Consider the following 14,543-nt stretch of genomic DNA (forward strand, 5'->3'; position numbering starts at 1 on the left):
GCATTGTCTGAAATGACCTTGTTTGTGTGTTTTCTTGTTTATTGTTCATCTTCCCCAGCCTGAATGTAAACTCCAAGAGAGCAGGTCTTGTATCTCGCATTCACATCTGTATCCCCAGCACCTCTCATCCCCCACAGAGTGCCAGGCCACAAAGAGTGCAAAAATAAATATTTGTTAAATGATGAGGGACAGAGGCCAGTGGGGGAGGGTGTCTGAGGCCTCCGCAGAATCACTTCAGCTCAGTGATGTCCATTTCTTCTTTTTAATCCTCCTCCCCCTCCCCAGCAGCTTCCATTCATTCCCTCCCCCTCCAGGGGTAGGGGTGAAGAGATGAAAGGAGGCAGGCCCAGAGGATGCCTGGCTGACACTGCCCTAGAGTGTGGGGCAACCGCCAGCCCAACGGAACTGTCTGAGCTTGGGTCAGAGACCCGGGAGGCAAACCGATCCTGGAGGCCACAGAAGTGAGCAGGGGGTCTGAGCGGGCCTGAACTGTCCCGTGATTGCAGTCTTGACGACCTCAGAGCTGGGAGGTTCCTGTAAGATTTTGTGGTCCATCCTCCACTCCCAGGAGCCAAGGCGACGCTGCCCGGCCAACATCGCAAGCCGCAGAGGACCAGGCACAGGGAGGCGAGCCGTCCGCTCACTTGCACACGCTGACCCACTCGGTGATGCGGCACTCCTCGCAGACCACGAAGCAGCACCAGTGGAAGCGGCAGTGACAGCGCTCGCTGCGCGTCTGGCGTAGGATGTTGTGGCCGCGGCCGCAGCACATGCTGCCGCAGCCGTCCGGGCCCGCGCTGCTCTTGTTGCACAGGCGGCCCACGGTGCCCGCCGAGTCCAGGCGCGGCTCGCGCTCGCAGAAGTCGGGCGACTTCTCGAAGTAGACCAGGTCGGCGGTGCCGGCGCGGCGCCGAGGCCCCGGAATGTCCGGGGCTGGCGAGGGTGGCCCCGCGGGGCCCGGCTCCAGCTGGCCGCCGTTGCGGTTGTGCAGCCGGATGAGCGTGGCGTGGTGGAAGCGGCTACGTAGCAGTGCCCCTACAGCGCGGAACTCCGGCGTCACCTGCCAGCACGTCTTGAGCTGGCAGCTGCCTGACGTGCCGTGGCACTTGCACTTCCGCCGCATATTCTCCATCACCGCCTGCAGAGGGAGGCACGGGGAGGGGTGACGCCCGCGGCCAGCCCCACTGGCCTCCTCCCGTCGCAGACACCGGCCCTCGAGACTCTCAGAGGCTCTGGAAACCAACCCCCATTGAACGGAGGCAAAAGCTGAGGCCCCAAGTGGGTGGGTGGGTGGCACAGCTCCTAAACCAGGCGGCCAGGAGAAGAGTTCTGCCTACCTTTCTGCTGCTCTCGCATCCACCTCCCACCCGGCCAGACCCTGGGGGAATTCCCTCCTTCCTGCTTCCCCTCCTCTCCCCCCACCCCCCGCCTATCCCAGCAGCTGCAGGGGGGCCCTTGGGGCTCTAGGCTCTTGCTTCCTGAGGGGGGACCCCAGATCCTCAGGGAAATTCCCTCTCCTTCCAACCCTCAGGACCAGGAGCCGGGGTGTGCTGGCCCCACTACATCCCAGCCCCAAAGCCTCTGGCCTCACTCCAGGCAGTGAGCGGAGGCTGTGGGGAGGCTGAAAAAGCATCTTAACTCCTCTGGGCCCTGCAGCACTTTTCAGGGAGCCTAAGGAGAGGGGCCAGGGGCTGGGGAGACACCCCCTCCTCCCCCTCCCCCCCCCGCCCCCTCCCATTCTCCCATTCTACTGGCTGGCACTTACTCTGCCCAGTGCTGAGTGCCACCATTCCTCCTGGGAAACAGTGAGCACCAACAGGGACCAACGGCCCTACCTGAGTACAGAACCAAAGGGAACCCAAAGAGCCAGACCCCCAGGGCAATGAAAGCGGAGAGAGTTTCCCAGGCCTCCAAGGGAGCTAGTTACAGGAATACAACCTACCCAGCCCCTGCCCAGCTCTCAGACTGCTCTCCTGAGCCTCCTCCCAAAAAGCGCCTTCACATTATCCTCACCAGAGACCCCAGAGGAAATTGGCCACATCCTCCTCCCCCCGCTAACCCCCCCACTCCAATAAATGATCTGGGTCCCCCAAACCTGGGCAGTAGGGCCATAAGAGAGGGACCCCATTCCTCCAAGTCTTAAAGGGCTCTGCAGCTTGTATGTGCAGCCTGTGGTGTCAGCACCACGTGGAAAGCAGCCCAGTGCCTCCCCTGGCCAACAGCTCCAGAACATCTGCTTCCCACAGGCAGCAGCCATTAATTAACCAGTTTAACAAGGAGGAGGAGGCACTGCTGGTATGGGCTAGGATAGTATCAAAGCTTGGGAAAAGAGCTTCACGGACCGGACAGGACTGGGTGGGAGCTGGACGTGACCTGAGGGTGGGTATGCCTCAGTTTACATCACGTCTCGGTCATGATGGAAGAGCTGAATCAACTCCAGTCTTTGTGGAAGAAGAAGGTGAACTGGCCTGGGCTGAGAAGCCAGGAGAAAGGGGAGTGAGATGGAGAAAGTACCAGCTAGAGTGAGGGGAAGCCAGAGACAAGGCCTGAGCAGGCTGGGCAGGGCCAAGAGAAGGGACGGGGTGGAATAGCCAGGGAAAGAGGGTGCTGAGTCACCATGAGGGCCAGAGAGGCAACTTAGTGTAGACTACACTATAGAACAAAGGGGCTCAGGGCTCAACTGCCTGGGGATGAATCCTGCCTCTGCCACTTTCTCACTTGTTGCATCACCTTCCTCAAGCTTCTTAGTCTATCTGTGCCTCACTTTCCGTATCTGAACATGAGGCTAATAATAGAACCCTCATGGGTAGGTGTAAGGGTGAAATAGGATGTAGTAAAATGCTCCAGGCAGTGCCTAACACAGAGTAAGCACTCAATAAATTAAATGCAGGATATTATTACTTCCCCTTTCTTTCTTTCCTCCCTCCCTCCCTTCCTTCCTTCCTTCCTCTCCTCCTCCTCTTCTTCTTCCCCTCCCTCTCCCTCTCCTTCTTCTTTTCTCTCTCTCTTAAATAAATGACCTTTGAGGTAGTATGAACATTGGGGGGTGGGGGGGAGAAAGGAGGATGACAACATAACACAGTACCACAGTGGCCCCTAGGGATCTCCCTTTGCAGGAATCCCTCTTTCTGCACAGAAAGCCTGGGAGACGAGGGGGGTCCTGGCATAGGAAAGCACCGAATCATGGAACATTTGTGCTGGGGAGCCTTATGGATGATGCAGTCCAACCTTCTCATTTTACAGGGGGAGAGACAGACTTGCAAAGCTGGGCCTAGACTCTGAGGTCCTGACTGCAGCCCAGAGCTCTCCCCACTACTCACAGCAGGAGACGGGAGAAGCAGGCTGCTCCGTGGAAGGGGAGCTGCCCCAGGGCAGGGGTTGTTTTATCCCCATATCACCAGGCCTAGTCCAGCGCCTAGCACACAGTAGTTATCCAAAACACATCTGATGACTGAATTAGGAGGGGGCAATGAGAACGTTGCTGAATTAGGGAGAGTGGTGTGGTCCCCAGAGGAGACATACGCCTGGGGGAGGGGAGGGGCCCTAGGCAGAGGGGTCTGGAGCAGGCCCAGAGGGATGGGGTTCTCACCTGCCTCCCCACTCGGTTGTTGTGGAGCCTCATGCGCGCATGGATGTCTCTGTGAGGCTCCCGGGAGTCCAGAAAGTCTTTAGAGAAGCGCTCTCCGAAACCCACGTCGGGGCTGCAGCCGCCCCACTCCCAGGAGTCCTGCAGGCCTGAGCTGGCAGGAGGCAGGGAAGGGTGCTCGGGAACTCCGTGGCTCAGGCCCTTACCGCGCTGCAGCGCTTCCAGCTGCAGGCGGTGCAACTTCCGACGGAAGGCCTCCTCGTCCCCGCGTCGGGACGCGTCGCAGCCACAGGCCCTCAGCTTGCCCAGGGCGCAGGCGTTGGATACTGCGTGCACCACGCCAGCTGCCGAGATGGCGTAGGCGAAGGCACTCTCTCGGAAACCTGCGCAGAGAGACACAGGAAACAGCCTTTGAGGAGCCTCCACATCCCATCCCTCTGCCCTCCCTGCCCAACCTTCTCACCATACTGAGAGGAAGTAGAGGCCCAGTGTTGGGGGAGAATCTGGTACAAGGGCATAGATTCAAAGAGGGGCAGAAATCACACTGGAAGTTCTGCACACAATGGAATGGGAGAGGTCTCTCCCACAGCCCTCCGTTTTGAACTCCTTTCCCTTGCTTCACCCTTAGCAACTTCAGAATTGTGACTATATCTCTCCTGCTGGACAGAAAGTATCTAGTAAACATTAACTTTTTTTAATCATCAGGGACTTAAGCTACTACCTCTCATGTGATATCTGCAATTTTAAGATAAGCCTGCAGAAAGAAGGCAAATTTTAACCTAAAAAATATTACCAGTGATGGAATTCAGGGCCCCAGGACATGTTAATGGGCAGAAGGGTAAGTAAGGGGAGAAGGTGTCCTAAAGTTCCCGGCCCCAAGATTTCCTGCCTGCAGCCACCCCCTTAGGCCCATCAAAGAACACTATCTGATGGCCACATGTGAGAGGCAAACAAAAGAGCCAGCAGAATTTCCCCTTTGCCTGTCTGGACATCCCAGAAGGTCTCCTCAGAAAAGGGCATCGCCCAGCCACCAGCCACCGACCAGCTTGTGGTCGGTCGAGGTCAGCTGAAGAGGTTGGTTGAAGGATGCTGGAGGTGAGCCCACCGCCTGCTCAGGGTTAAGCACATAGTGGTGTTGAACACCGAGAAGGAACGGTTAGCTAAGGTAGATGCCTTCCTGAGACACTTAGGGGCGCAAAGACTCCCTGATGAGCCACTCTCAGGAGTCCAGGACTTGTCTACACTGCTTTCCTCCTTGGTGTTCCCAAGCCTGAGCCATCCTCCGGGCCTGTGGCAGGGGGAGGCCTACTTGCGGAGAAGGGTCGGGCTCTGGGACCTGCAAGCTGCTTCTTCCTTATTCTGCATCTGAGAAAGGACTGGCGAGGGGCAGGTTCTGGTACCGGTCACTGACCAGCCTGTGAACCTGAGAGAGTTCAAGCAGTGGGAGAAACTAAGGGTAATAACAGCTCCCACACTAGGAGAAGAACCCACCTGTGCCATAGACACCTGTGGGGGAAGCCCAGAACCCATCTGGAGGCTGATGGTTTGGTAGAGGCCAGAGATTCAGAAAAACAAAACAAAACAAAATTGGGTCCTTCTACATCAGTTCCAAAGACCGGGAGGACTTGGAGGCCTCACTGATCCCAGAGAGCCAACCAGGAGAGATGCCCGAGGTCGCAGGAGTTATGGAGCTGGACGCAGCCCCAGCTCTCCCAGCAGGCCTGGCCACCTTCTGCTGAAGGACATTGGCTCTGGGGAAGACAAGCTGCTGAGTAAGAAACCCAGGTAGCCCATTTCCCAGTCCTATGGCCCTGTCTATGCATGGCACCAGGAAAGAGCAAGATGCTGGTCCAGGGGAATGTGCTGGGCCAACCCAAACACCATTTTCCAGGCTCTGTTACATTCAAGGCCAGGCCTAGAGGAATCTGGAGAAAGCCCACAGCCTACAGAGAACACCCCTACCTACCCCAGGCAGCTAAAGACACCATCCTAATGGCCTCTGGCAGCTGTTACAGCCACTGAAGGAGTGACTGGGCAGGGCTTGTGTGGTCATCCTCTGATCCAAGCATTCAGGCCTCAGAGAAGTCCAGCCCATTGGGTCTGCCCCCAGCTCTTATTCAGGGCCCCAGTTTCGGTCCTGGCCCCGACTGTCTGGGGCAGATGCAGGCACTGTGCCATCTGGCCAGCTGGAGAGGGAGAGGGGAGGGGCCTTGGCCAGCTGGGCTGCCCAGAGCACTGGGGGTGGGGGGCTCCTTAAGACGCACAATTAGCCGCCCTGCCTTTGATCTGGGACAGGGACTGCCAGCATCTAAGTGGAGTCAGCTGCTGCTACAGGAAGAAGCCAACAGCCAGGAAGGGGCTGGGGGAGGAGGTTTGGAGGGCAGGGAAGTGTGGAAGAGAGAGGATTCCCAAGCCAGTGGGAGCTAGGAGGGGATAGAGAAGCTTGAGCCCTGCCCATTCAAGTCAAAGAGGGAGGAGAGGGGAGAGGTCTGGTCTCCATTCCCTCCGTGCAAATAATCTGTGCACGCTCATGTGCCTGGGCTGCGGAGAGAGAGAGGGTTGTGTGCACGTGGGAACACTTAGGGGTGACACTGAATGTAGCCACGTTTGCACAAACACGGGTAGGTGTTTGTGTGTGTGTGTGCGTGCATATCAGTTCCATTTCTTGGATTACTCCTCCATTGCACCAGTTCACCTCTGGGCACACGGTAGGAAATCATGGTGGCCTTGTAGCTTGGGAGGCAGTATGCAGGGGGTTGAGGGCATTCTCTAAAGACAGCTGGCCTGCATTTGAGTCCTGGCTCTACAGCTCACATACAAGCTGTGTGACTAATGGCAAGTTACCCAACCTCTCTTAGCTTCATTTGGAAATGAAGATAATGATAGGACCTACTGCATGGGGATTGTTTGAGGATACTAAAGTACAGATAAAGTGCTTTAGAACAGTGCCAAGCACACAGCGAGTACTTAATATGTTTTGGCTAATTTATTGGGTGCCACTAGAATAATAGGACCTTAAGTAATCCTAGGATACAATTGCCTGTGCCTCAGTCTCCCCATCTGAGTACCACCACATACCCCGAGCCTGGAGACCTAGGCATAAAACAGACTCCACGAGGATAAATGTAAAAGGGAGGTGGGAGATGAAAGAGCCAGGGCCTTGGAGAGCAGAGGATGGACTCAAATTGTTGGGTTCCCCTGGGCTGGGAGCCTGGCTTACTGCAGTGCCGCAAGCCCCCTCTTTCCATCCATTCTCAATGGGCCTGGGCCTGAGAGAGGGCAGTACCCAAACTTCATGATTGCTCCAGTACCCGCTGTGTGAATCTACTCACTCCCCTCCACCAAGCCTCTCCCTGTCCTCTCATCCCCTCTCACTCCAGTGCCCAAGCCCAGCCCAAAGTAGCCCCTTCCTCAAATGTCCCTCTGGTCCCCACATCCTGAGTAAGAGATGGAGGGGTTCTCTAGTCCTCACAATGAAGAGCTCCCCTGTAGCTGTTGTTTGCCCAGCATCTCACCCATCGAGGCACCAACCCTGTGGATCCTCAGAACAGAAAGCTAGGGATACCACTGCCCTCAGCACTTAGGTCATAGCTGCACCTGGGCTGGGGGGTCCTCTCACAGCTTATTTAGGACTGTTTCTAGCCCCGCTAGAGGCCCCTCTCTCTGTGCCCCAACTCCCAGGGCCCAACACCCTCACATCCCTCTCCTTGGTTGGGTAAAGCCCTATTGTATGTCCTGCTTCCCAAGCACCCACTCTAGGTGCTCAAAAACCCTTCCGTCTCCCTCTTACGTCAGAACTCCATCCCTTCAGCCCAGCCCATCTCAGGGAAGGTGTCAGGACAATTAGATGACAGTAACAGCATTCAGATGGGAGACCTGGGGGACCACCTCCTTCTAGCAGTCTCTGAATTTTAAACATGGCAGAGTGCACCTTTAAGAGAACCCCACTGGCAGCTTGGGTCAGAAGGGGGGTGGGCATCCTGATAGTCCACGTGGGGGAAACTGGGGTCACCTGACCCCATGATGGACAATCTGTGGCTTGAAAATAAGGGATACTGGGGGAACGATCCAGTCCAGGGGCTGGTTACCACCAAGACGGGCCCCATGGGATTCAAATTTAGCTAGTCCTTGAGGTGATGGGCCAAGATGGACCAAAAAAATGATCCCACGAGTGTTGAGTGAGGGAGACACGGCAATGGTGGCCCCTGGAGGTGGGAGGTGGAGGGAGCGGAAATTTCTTTCCAGAAGCCCAGAGTCCCCTCCGAGGAATGAGAGGTAGAAATGAGGTGTTGCAATGTGGGGGGCGGGGGGCAGAAACCACAGAGGTAGGACGGTGTTCCGAGGCCAAAGGAAGGAGGCCAGCCTCCCTGCGGGAGCCCAGGAGCCACTGTCCCATCCCCTCCCGGCGCTGGGCGCCGCCCCGCGCCGGCTAGCCGTGGCAAGTCTCCCGCATCCACACCTCACCTCTCCCCACACCCGTCCCCCCAGCTCACCTCCCGCTTATTAAACTGCAGGTGAACCCGGGAGCATCTGGCACCGCGCCAACCCCGCGGGGTTCCACCGCTCCGAACTCGCCCTGAAGCTTCAAAGCCTCCCGTGTCCTCCACCAGCCCGAACAAACCTCACCCGGGCGAAGCAATAGGGACTCCTGAGAGTCTAGAGGGGACAGGAGGACCAGAGGGGAAAGAGGGGACACCGAGGCCGGGAAGAGGGATGAAGAGCTAGCCTCGCCTCACCCGAAGTGGCAGGGGTGAGAACCTCAATGCCTGCCCGAGCCCCCAGTGAGCAGAACCTGGAACAAGCTCGGGGCCCGAGCGCTGGAAAGAGAACCGGACTTCGGGGAGCGAGTGGGCTCGGGCGCGCGGCGGCGGCGGCGGCGAGCGCTGCCCAGCCCGGCCGGGTCAGGAGAGATGCCGTGGCCTGTCACTTCGTGTCCGCGAGCGCGAGGGCAGCGGGGGCGGCCGGGGCGGGGCGCCGGACCTGAGTTGGGCCGGCCGACCGGCGAGGGTCGCGGGGAGCCTCTCTGGGCAGACGGCTGGAGGGGCTCAGGGACTCAGGGGCTCAGGGTCGGGAGCGCCGGCCTGGGGAGGGGGGCGCCCTTTTTGAGAGGCGCGCGGCTGGGGCCGGGAGCCGTCTGCCGATGCCCGCGGGGATTAGTTCGCGGCTGCATGCCGCCACACGCGTCGGTCTGGGCTCGGCCGGGGAGAAACAGCGCCCTGGGCGCGCGGGGGCGGGAGGAGGGAAAGCGCGCGGGGGCGGGGCGGGCGGCCGGGGGCGGGGCTGGGCTGGGCTGGGGGAGGCTGGCGTGGCCCCTGACTTGGGGGCTCCGGGGATGCAAGGAGGGGTCCTGGTGGAAAGGGAAAGGCCCCTGACTCTGATTTCTTTCTGAAGTTTGGGTACATTAGAGTCTGACTCTCCCAGAAGCCTCTGGGCCCCAAGGCCACAGGGTACAGGGGTACCCCTCCTCCTCTACTGTCACCTGAGAATTGTACAAGTCGCAAGGAGCCAGGTCCCCACACTGTCCCACTCAAGCAGCTGAGGGGAGAGAGAGATACCCAGCTAGGCCCATCCAGGAGACAGGACCCCCATCTTTCCCAAAAGACCTGAGTCAAAGTCTAAGATACCAGGGCAGGAGGTGGGTGTGAGTGGAAATGAGTGACAAAACCTTCTGTCACCTCCAGCCCAAGCCACTCAAGGGATTGTGAGGGTAGACCCTGGGTCACCCAGAAGTCCAGGGAGGGGGACAGATAGTGGGCTGCAGCTTCTCTGAGCTGTGAGGGGAAGAGGAATTAGCAGGGCCGTCAGGCCTGCTGGGCAGGAGGCAGGCACACACCCAGTGCCTCTGATTTAGAGAGGATTTTCAGGGGTGGCAAGGATGACACAGAGGCTGGTGGCGTAACCCCACTGGGAAGAGCTTCTGCAGAAGTACAGTTTTACCTGCCCAGGCTTCCCTCAACTACACCATTTAGCAAAGTCCCTGACCCCTCTTCACGTTGATTCTGGGTACTTTATCACAGGCTTCCATTCTACATGGTGTTTACTAGGTAGAGGGTAAACTGAGGCAGGCAACAGATACGGATATTTCCTGGGCCTGAGATATGCAGCGTCAGTCTCAGGGCAGATAACCCAGGAGTTCAATTCTCAGGCATGAAACCTGCTGCCCTCATCCCACACAGCCCAGCCTGGGAGCCACATCTACACCATTAGTCTGACCCTCATGGACTTTCCCAGAGCAGAAAGAGGCAGGAGAGCAGCACAGCTGGCAGATGAGTACCTGGGGAGGTTGCCGGCTTGAGGGAGTGGGTTAGGGGACGGCTGGCAGATAGGTTCTGGAGTGGAAGTGCTGAGTGGGGTGGGCACAAGGTCAAGGGTGAAGGGCAGCTACCTCTGCTGAAGATGGGACTCTCATAGGGGATCTTGTTTCGAGTCTCAAGACTAGAGCAGTTCCAGCGCTGGTCCCGGAACTGGTGCTGGCACTCATGGATGGCGATCTGGATGCCCTGGATGGCCGAGGCGGCCACGTCAGGGTGGCGCACACACACCTCCATCTGCCGCTTGCTTAGGCCTGGCAATGTCAGGCACACTGTGTTAGCGTTGAGCACGGGCTCCTGGGGGAGGCGGAGGCCCAGAATATCATTGGGTGAAGACCTGCAGGCATGTGGGGTGGGGGTGGGTGAGTGTTTTCGGGGGCTGGGAGGGCCCCACCTAACTATACACACTCTGTCCCAAAGGCCATAATTCCTCTGTTCCCACCCCTGCTTTTGAAGGTTGAGCCCATCAGTATACCCCTAAACATTCTCCTTTCCTCGACCTTCTCACCAACATCCCCTCCAACACAACCCACCTAGCTGCACACCCACACAGATTACGTGCAAATGCACACACGTCCGGTATGCCTGCGCACACAGTATTTCATAAGTACATCCCCAGGCATAGATGCTCTCACAGGCAGTGTTCTCCGGGAGACCACTCCCAAACAGCATGTTTCAGACAGTCACATTCGTGCAGGCACACTTCTGCACACAATGAGGTGGACACACAGACGCAGGAACACTTACCCACATGCACACTTCATCAGACATAGTTATACACATAGACACAGACACTCACAAGTACACACACGTTCATCTTAACATACATTGATCCATGAGCCCTCGCATTCACACACATGTGCACACACAGACTGCTGTTTACAACACAGCTTGCTGGGCTCACTCGATCACAGACGGACGAACAGACACACGTACACACACACACACACACACACACATACTGAGAACCCTTCTAGCTGCAATCTCTCACTGACCCCACCCGGGCTACCCTCATTTGGCCCCCAACCCCTGTCCCCACTTGGGGGCGGTCTGCAAGGTGGAGCAGGGCGGTTTGAGTTTTACTCCTGGGGTGGGGGTGCCTTCCCCCAGCACGGCAGGGACTCCAGGTTGGCACTTGCTTCCCCCTAAACACACACCTCCCCTTCTAGCAGCCATCACTCTCCTGGGCACTGCCCTGTCTCCCTGGACTGCCCTTATTCTGTCACCAGTTCAACCCTCTCCTGTGAGAGTACTCTTTCATTGGTCACCAGCACTTTCCCGCGACACCGTCCCTCCCTCCTTCCAGGGTCCCCTGCCCCAGCAGGAGCTCAGACGCCCCTGTGGCTGAGGGTCCCAGCTCTCCAGGAGGGCGGGGCGTAAGGTGAGGGCTCACCTGGGCAAGGCGGCAGCCAGCAGCAGTAGGAAGAAGAGGAGCGCGCAGAGCGCGGGCCGCGGCTGGGGCCGAGGTCGGAGCCGCAGCCAGGGGCAAGGGTGGGTGCTGCCCATCGCGCGCGGGCCGTGATGGGCCAGGAATGGGGGGCTCACAGCCCGGTGGGACCGGCGAGCCAGGGGCGACGGCGCATGATCCGCGGGGGTCGGGGCAGCTGCGACACACAGCTCCAACTCGGGTCACGGCTCCGGGAGCAGACGGTGCCCGCCTCCCTGCTCCATGGGGCAGCGCCCCCGGGCACCGCCCTCGGGGGGGTGGGGGCGGGCGGGCTCACCGGGCACCTCCTGGCACAGGGGTTCAGGGAATTTCCCGAGGGCCCCCTGAAACAACTCCCGGTGCCTCTCGAGGGTAAGGGGGGCCCGGAGGTGCTGCGGGCGAGGGACGAGAGGCTGGGGTGCCGGGAAGCCCCCCCAGCACAGCGCGGTGAGCCTGCGCTTCCGAGGGCGTGCGAGGCGGGCGGGGGTGGGGGGGCGGCGCTGTCTGTGCCCGGCCCCACCGCCCAGTGAGTGAGTGACTGTCCCGGCTCGGGGAGCTCCGCCGCCTCCCCTCCCCGCCCCCCTGCAGTGTGTCTCAGGGCTCTACCCCACGTGACGTCATGACGACGGGGCGAGGGGGGGCGGGTAGAGGCGTGTACTCGTCCCGAGGCCACTGTGTCGGCTCAGGATTCGGGGCGGGAGCGGCGGTGGGGACGTGGGGGCGAGGAGAGGTATTGGGGTCTGTGCGATCAGGCACGGGGCGGTGCCAGTGAGCCGGCTCGCTGGTTTGTGTGGGAAGGTGCGTGTTACTGCGAGGTGTGTGCGCCTGGCTGAGCCGCAGGTGCTGGGGAGCCATTCCCCCCCAGTATACACACCTGCAGGGGCTGGGGGGGAGGGGCTGGCCCTCTGCTCGCCTCCCCCACCTCAGGAGGGACTTCCCAGGCCTGGCTAACGAGGCAGGTGTGGGATCCTGCAAAGGGGGTTGGCAGCCTCTAGATCTTGCTCTTGTTCGCTGTGTGACCTACAACAGGTGCCTCCTGGACCCTGAGCCACCCGCTGCCTCTGTGAAATGAGGTTAATGAGGCCCAACCTCATCTAGTCAGTGAGCCAATGAAGGTAAAATTACTGGGACACCAGTGAATGCTTGTCTGGGAGCAGAGCACCCCGGGGTGGCACACCCTAGGAGGAGGGATTAGAGAGCCTTTTAATCCTAAAATTGTGTTTCAAGGTCATCTTATTATGTCCCCTTTTATTTCACAAGAAAATACTGAAGCTCAGAGAGGGTCATGACTTACTCAAGTTCTCACAGCAAGTTAGTGGAAGAGCTGGAACCAAACCCAGCGAGAGCACAGCAGCAGCGGCCCCAGCATTACGTACTGCTCGCCTGGGCCCTGCCTACGGATGCTCCAGGTCTTACCTTGGCCCTGCCAGCTGTACTTGGTCCTCTGAGAGCTCCCCAACACCAGCCTCCTGGCTCAGGCCCACTCCTCTCTGGGATCCCTTTCTGCCCTCACACCCCAGCTGAACACTGGGCTCACCTCAATATGGGATGAGTGTACTAGACTCAGGTAAGGGTCTGAGAGCCAGAGGGTTGGGGACAGAGGCTCCAGCTTCTGTTTCTGGTTCTAACCTGGGCCCTGATAGTGAAACCTACTCCCACTGTGGCCTTGACATCCTCCTCTGTAAAATGGGCACAAACCTCCCACTCTACACATACACCTCCCTCCCAACCTCACTGCCCCCTCTCTCTGAAGAGAGCCCCTCCTGGTTTAAGGATAAACTACCAGAGCCTCTGGGCTCTGAGACAAAAGGGGCCCATTCCTGGGATTGCCCATCCCTGGGCAGTTGAAGGAGAGGGGTGGGGCCTTCCTTGTCCCCAGACTGTCAGGTGATGGGGGCGGCCTGAGCAACAGCAGGCTGACGGCACACTCCCCCTCCTTTCCCCCATCTCTGCTGGCAGCCACTGCAGCTGTCGGGAATTAAGGGCTTGAGGCTGCTGGGGGTGAGGGTGGGGCAGTGGGGGGAGCAGTCTGGCTGGACAGCAGGAAAACAGCCCGGGGTGGGGGCAGGAAGCAGTCTGCGTCAGCCAGAGCCTTGTTTGACCCCAGCCACCCCCTCCCCTCCCCACTCTCCGCCACCATGCTGCAGCGACAGGGACGGCTTGGATCTAGAGTTTGGGAAGGGTATGGGGAGGGGCAGGGCAGGACCACTTTCAACCCGGGAAGCAGGCATGAGCCCAGAGTGGCAGAGGGCACCAGCAGGGACAAGCCAGGCTTGGGAGTCAAATTCCCATTGGCTGTTGGGGAAACTGAGGCCCAGAAAGGATTAGGAACAGGCCCCATGTGATAAGGGAATGAGTTCATAATTCAGGTTGCAGGCCTCCTTAATCTGCATCTACTGCTCTGCATTTCCCACACGTGATGCATCGGATGTAAATATCCCCTAGGGTAGGCCATTGAGGCAAATTCTGATTCTGGGCCCGTGCAGCTGACTCAGCCTTTCCAGGGGTAAGACCCAGGGGTCTGCATTTCTAACCAATGACCCAAGTGATTTTCTTGAGGACCACACCTGGGAAATGCTACTGACCTGGCTGAGTGGCTGATTTTTTTTTTCCTCTGGCCTTCATCGGCTGAGGATGGTTTTTTGCTCCCCTACCCTCTGCTGTTCATGAAATACAGAAGTGCAAGGGAGAAGGAGAAGACCCTTTCTTTGAAAACTCCAGGAAGTAAACAATACCCAAGCCTTGCTTGCACTCAGGCATGGTACGGGCCTGATGTCTTGAGGGTCCGGGAGTGCCCGTCTGGAGTGCTTCACCTCAGCCCAGGGAGGTGAGGGCATATGTAGGCACATGGCCTTGGCATGTGTGAAGATGAAGCCCAGAGTGTCTGCAGCAGGATCCCCAGCCCCTGGAGCCACCGCCTGAGACAACAATTACAGGGGCCACTGGTTGGGGGGAGCACCAGGGATGAAAGGCAGCACGGAGAATGGTTCCAGCTGTGGTGGCTCTGTAGGAGGTTGCAGGGAAGGGAGGGCTAGGGAGGCTCCAGGGTGAGAACAGGTGGGACCCTCACTGCCCCAGCGGAGCCCCAGACTGATAAGGGAGCTCTTTGTCCTATTGTCCAGGCCTCAGGGACCATGGTCCCTCAGCAAGGTAAGGGCGGCTCCAGTCTCCCAAACTCCTGTATGTTAGGTCATTGAAAGGAAGCGGAAATGCTTCCTGA

General features: G+C 58.7%; 1 protein-coding gene across 1 annotated transcript; it reads right to left on the reverse strand.

Annotated features, from left to right (window-relative positions):
• Positions 1-276: 276 nt before the first annotated feature.
• On the reverse strand, positions 277-11,403 carry WNT10A (Wnt family member 10A). The gene is made up of 4 exons (XM_032637893.1): positions 11,291-11,403; positions 9,972-10,234; positions 3,590-3,969; positions 277-1,138 (listed from the first exon to the last, which is right to left on the reverse strand). The coding sequence occupies exons 1-4, from the start codon at positions 11,401-11,403 to the stop codon at positions 641-643; spliced, it is 1,254 nt and encodes a 417-aa protein (XP_032493784.1). The 3' UTR covers positions 277-640.
• Positions 11,404-14,543: the final 3,140 nt, after the last annotated feature.

This window comes from Phocoena sinus, chromosome 7, assembly GCF_008692025.1.
Source record: "Phocoena sinus isolate mPhoSin1 chromosome 7, mPhoSin1.pri, whole genome shotgun sequence".
Lineage (NCBI taxonomy): Eukaryota > Metazoa > Chordata > Mammalia > Artiodactyla > Phocoenidae > Phocoena > Phocoena sinus.

What these genes read in the sequence shown, in the direction of transcription:
- WNT10A (XM_032637893.1), bottom strand. Translation starts at nt 11,403, where the DNA reads ATGGGCAGCACCCACCCTTGCCCCTGGCTGCGGCTCCGACCTCGGCCC. An exon ending in CTGGCTGCCGCCTTGCCCAG is followed by an intron (nt 10,235 to 11,290) that starts GTGAGCCCTCAC and finishes ACATGCCTGCAG; the next exon opens with GTCTTCACCCAATGATATTC. An exon ending in GAGTCCCATCTTCAGCAGAG is followed by an intron (nt 3,970 to 9,971) that starts GTAGCTGCCCTT and finishes CTCTCTGCGCAG; the next exon opens with GTTTCCGAGAGAGTGCCTTC.